At 47.7% G+C, this 3,654-nt stretch overlaps 1 protein-coding gene across 1 annotated transcript; it reads right to left on the bottom strand.

Moving 5' to 3' along the window:
* Positions 1 to 328: 328 nt before the first annotated feature.
* On the bottom strand, positions 329 to 3,337 carry LOC123038328 (uncharacterized). Its single transcript, XM_044462173.1, has 3 exons — positions 2,158 to 3,337; positions 1,723 to 1,952; positions 329 to 970 (listed from the first exon to the last, which is right to left on the bottom strand). The coding sequence occupies exons 1-3, from the start codon at positions 3,335 to 3,337 to the stop codon at positions 344 to 346; spliced, it is 2,037 nt and encodes a 678-aa protein (XP_044318108.1). The 3' UTR covers positions 329 to 343.
* Positions 3,338 to 3,654: the final 317 nt, after the last annotated feature.

Genomic DNA, 3,654 nt, shown 5'->3' with positions numbered 1-3,654 from the left:
TTCATCAACTGGATAGGTGTAGCGACAGTTTGTTGCTTAGACGGCGGCTTTAGTCTTACTGTTGTATGACTTTGTAAGGTCTTGTGAAAATAATTAATAAAGTGGTCGTATGCATCGCCCAGATGCAGAGGCCGGAGGTCATCCTCCTTTTCTAAAAAAAAAAGATCTTACACCTTTTTTCCATAAGACCACCCTGCTTGGACCTGCACATTAAAAATGTTTAGTAACCAAGTTATCAGACCAAAGTGTGAAACTAGTATCATATATCTGGGAAAAAAGACCAAGCCTAAGCTAAGCTCACAAATCGAGGTAAAAGCCTAAGCCACTGCCACTCCTCACACCTTCAATAACCATCGAGTACATGATCATGCTTGTCTATGACAAGGCGAGACCAAGCAACAACTATCTCCAACGTGGAGCCGTGAATTGAGCATCTACAACTATTTGTCTGACACTGCTGGATAGGAAATTCGACATGATATTTTCGAACAATATTGAGTCCGGACTTTGAGTATGCTCCTGTGACGACTCGGAGTGTGCCCTGCAATCCCACTGCCACAACATTTCTTGACAAAGAAAGATACCCATCTGATCCTGCACGCATCTTTTTAGCATGACAGTCAAGCAAGACGACTTCTGCGGCGCATCCCTCCGTTGCATCAGCAGGAGAAAACAAGCAAGAAACGTTACATCCATACTTAAAAGGCCACTCCCCTTCAACCACACGAACACCTACTATTGTCGCCTGGATTGCTGGAGCAACTCGCCCAAGTCTTATCTTTGCTGTACAACAGGAGTTGCGGATCTGCATGGTGTCACACCGCTTGATAGAGCGGTAACTTTGGTTGGCAGCGAACGATGCTGTATGTTCAAACTGTGCTCCATACTTCAATTTCAGGTCAATTTGAAACAAAACAGGTTCGCCAGCCACAATTGCACGAGACGGGCCAATCAAGTGCAAAAATGGGTCCTGCAAGCATCATATTCATCAACGTCAGTCACAAACATCAGGCAAAAATAACAGTTCAGTTTAACTAGACAAAGTCTAACCATGGCCATAATTCGGAAAGAATCTCAAAGAAATAGTTCCCAAACAGATCCTACTAATCTGTACCACTCTAATACACCGGTTTGAACTTGACCGGCACGTACTGCTTTCACACCCAAAGAAACAGCAGGTCAATATCCACAGTCGATTTTACAACCTTTGGGTATCTCTACCCTCCGTCAATCACACGGCCACCCAATCAGGTGGCCAATGTCGGCCGGATTCGCTCGGCCTTTGCCCATGTGCATGCTGCTTTGCTTGTGCGATATACAGAAATAAACATAACAGGTGCATGTGCCCTGCCATCATCTAGAGACAGCCTCAGCATGTGGCAGACTACTTTAATTGTTGTCATTTTTGTTTTTGCTGATTTTCTCTATGCTCGCTAAATAAGGCAGAAAAATTTCAACATACATACGGCCTGGCCTGCATAACTTGCCTAAAGCTGATACCGACTAGTTTGAACCTTAAAAGAATCTGGTTAAACAAAACAATCCCAAGGTATGCAGGTAACCAATCAACTCAGGTTAAACTACAAACATTATGCAACCATTATAACCAATCCTTTGTCACACGTCAAATGATCTTCATATAATACTTTTGAGAAACTTGAAGGACCAAAAACATACTTTTATCTTATAACAATTAGACGAGAAGATAGACATTGTACAAACCTCTTTCTTAATTCTTTGGCAGTTTGCACTTGACCGGCGGAAGAGAATGTTGAGGTTGTTGTCAAAATCGTCCCGTGCCGCGACCACGCCGTAGACATCAAGTGGCCAACTCAGATTCGGGTTAAGATTAACGAGCCTGACTGAATAGATCTGCAAGGCAGGGCCTGCCACGGACGAGAATGGGAAGATTCCAGGCGTGCAAGCCGTGAATTGCATAGGACTCAATGTCGCTGCAGCACAAAATCAAGAGATTGAGGAGTGTTATAAATCAAGCTACTGCTAAAGTTAGCAGATTGAAATCTATGCATATATAAGAAGAGTTGTATTTAGTGGTGATATATACAAGAAGGGGATTGCATTTAATTGACCAAGGCACGATTAGTTAATTAGAGAGAGGAAAACTAAGATAGGTATATAGCAGTATTTTTGGCTTACTTATGTCGTCAAAGGCACCATGTTTTCTCGTCGAGCATCCCCACGTAGCAACCCAGCCTGCACAGTCCAAATAATCTCCATGACCCTTGGCAGCAGCAGATTTGTGCCTTTTGATAAGCTCCGAGATGCCCACAAGTGCATTGGATATGAGACGCAGCTTCTCAATCTTGTCCGAAGATATGGGGATTCTGAATTTTTGTAGAATGGACGCGAAAGAGTTGAAGCGATAGAGCAACTGCTGCGTCTCGACGAGCAGGAAATCCATTACATGCTCAGTCTGGCAACCGAGGTAAGGCAAATTCACCTTCTTCTTGAGTAGAGTGTCATCGAGGGACAGGTTAGACATGATGATGTGCTCTTGATCAGCCTTGTTTCCATTTCCAGCCAACCCATTGCCCCGGGACGTGACCTCTGTCCTCAGGAACGAGATCTCCCTCTTAAGCACCTCAAGGTGGCTAGAAAGAGCAACAACCAAGTCCTTGCCACTGGCGTCTTTCTCCGTCCCCTTGCTGAGTCCCGACTCCATGCTTATGAGGGGCGAATCTCTGCCCATCTCATTGCCGGAATCGGAATCGGGAAGATCCCTCTCAATCTCCATCCCCGACTGCCTCATGATGGTGAGGAGTGCTTGCTCCTTGGTCCAGAGTATCTCCTGCTGAGTCGAGAGTATCCTTTGCGTCGCCGGGCACCTCTTGTTGAGTTGGTACCGAACCTTCCTGAGTCTCTGGTGCTCCTTGCTGAGTTTGCCCACCATCTCCTGCTCTTTGCCGGACTCGATCTCGGTCGTCCCCTTGCTGGAATCCCTCTCCATCATCTCCTTCCTGAGTCTCCACTCCATCCTTATGAGGGATGGGTGCACCCCCGAACTGCCCATCTCATCGCCAGAATCGGAATCGCAATCGGGATCTGTATCGGAACCGGAAGCCCTCTGAATCTCCATCCCGGACTTGCTCATGTAGGTGCGGAGTGCGTACTCCTCCATCCAGAGTTCATCCAGCTGATCCAAGAATATCCTCTGCGTCGCCGGGTCCGTGGAGGATTCACAACTCTTGATGAGTTGGTCCCGAAGCTCCCTGATCCTCTCCTGCTCTTTCCTGAGCTCCCCTTCCATCTCCGTCCCCTGGCCGGACTCGATCTTCCCGGACTTGCTCTCCGTCTTCTTGCTGAGTTCCCCCTCCATCTTTTCCTTCCCTCTCCGCCGCCTTCGGCCGAGGATCCTGGTTGGGGGGCGGAGGATCTCTGGTTGGGGGGTGGGGTGGGGTGTTGAGAAGAGAAGAGAAGGCTTCACCGCCGCCGCTCGCCGCCGGTCGCCCGTCGGTGGCAATTTTACGTACACCGCGGGGTCTCACGCTCAGCCAGGCACCGGCCCGCTGGATCGCTTTTTATATCTACTAGTAATAACTGAGAACGACTCTTAATCGAGTTCAACTCCAAGCCGGACACGTCGTTGTGGTTACCTAATCCCAACAGCTCCTCGTCTTCTTGTTGAGTTCGTAC

Source organism: Triticum aestivum, chromosome 2A, assembly GCF_018294505.1.
Source record: "Triticum aestivum cultivar Chinese Spring chromosome 2A, IWGSC CS RefSeq v2.1, whole genome shotgun sequence".
In the NCBI taxonomy this organism is placed as follows: Eukaryota; Viridiplantae; Streptophyta; class Magnoliopsida; order Poales; family Poaceae; genus Triticum; species Triticum aestivum.
The sequence above is the reverse complement of the archived record's forward strand: the minus strand, read 5'-3'. Positions and strand labels throughout refer to the sequence as shown.

Bases quoted from the DNA above. Each gene is read 5' to 3' on its own strand.
- LOC123038328 (XM_044462173.1), bottom strand. From the start codon at position 3,337: ATGGAGGGGGAACTCAGCAAGAAGACGGAGAGCAAGTCCGGGAAGATC. The intron at 1,953-2,157 runs GTAAGCCAAAAA...TTTGTGCTGCAG, and splicing joins TGGTGCCTTTGACGACATAA to CGACATTGAGTCCTATGCAA. The intron at 971-1,722 runs GTTTGTACAATG...TGATGCTTGCAG, and splicing joins GCCAAAGAATTAAGAAAGAG to GACCCATTTTTGCACTTGAT.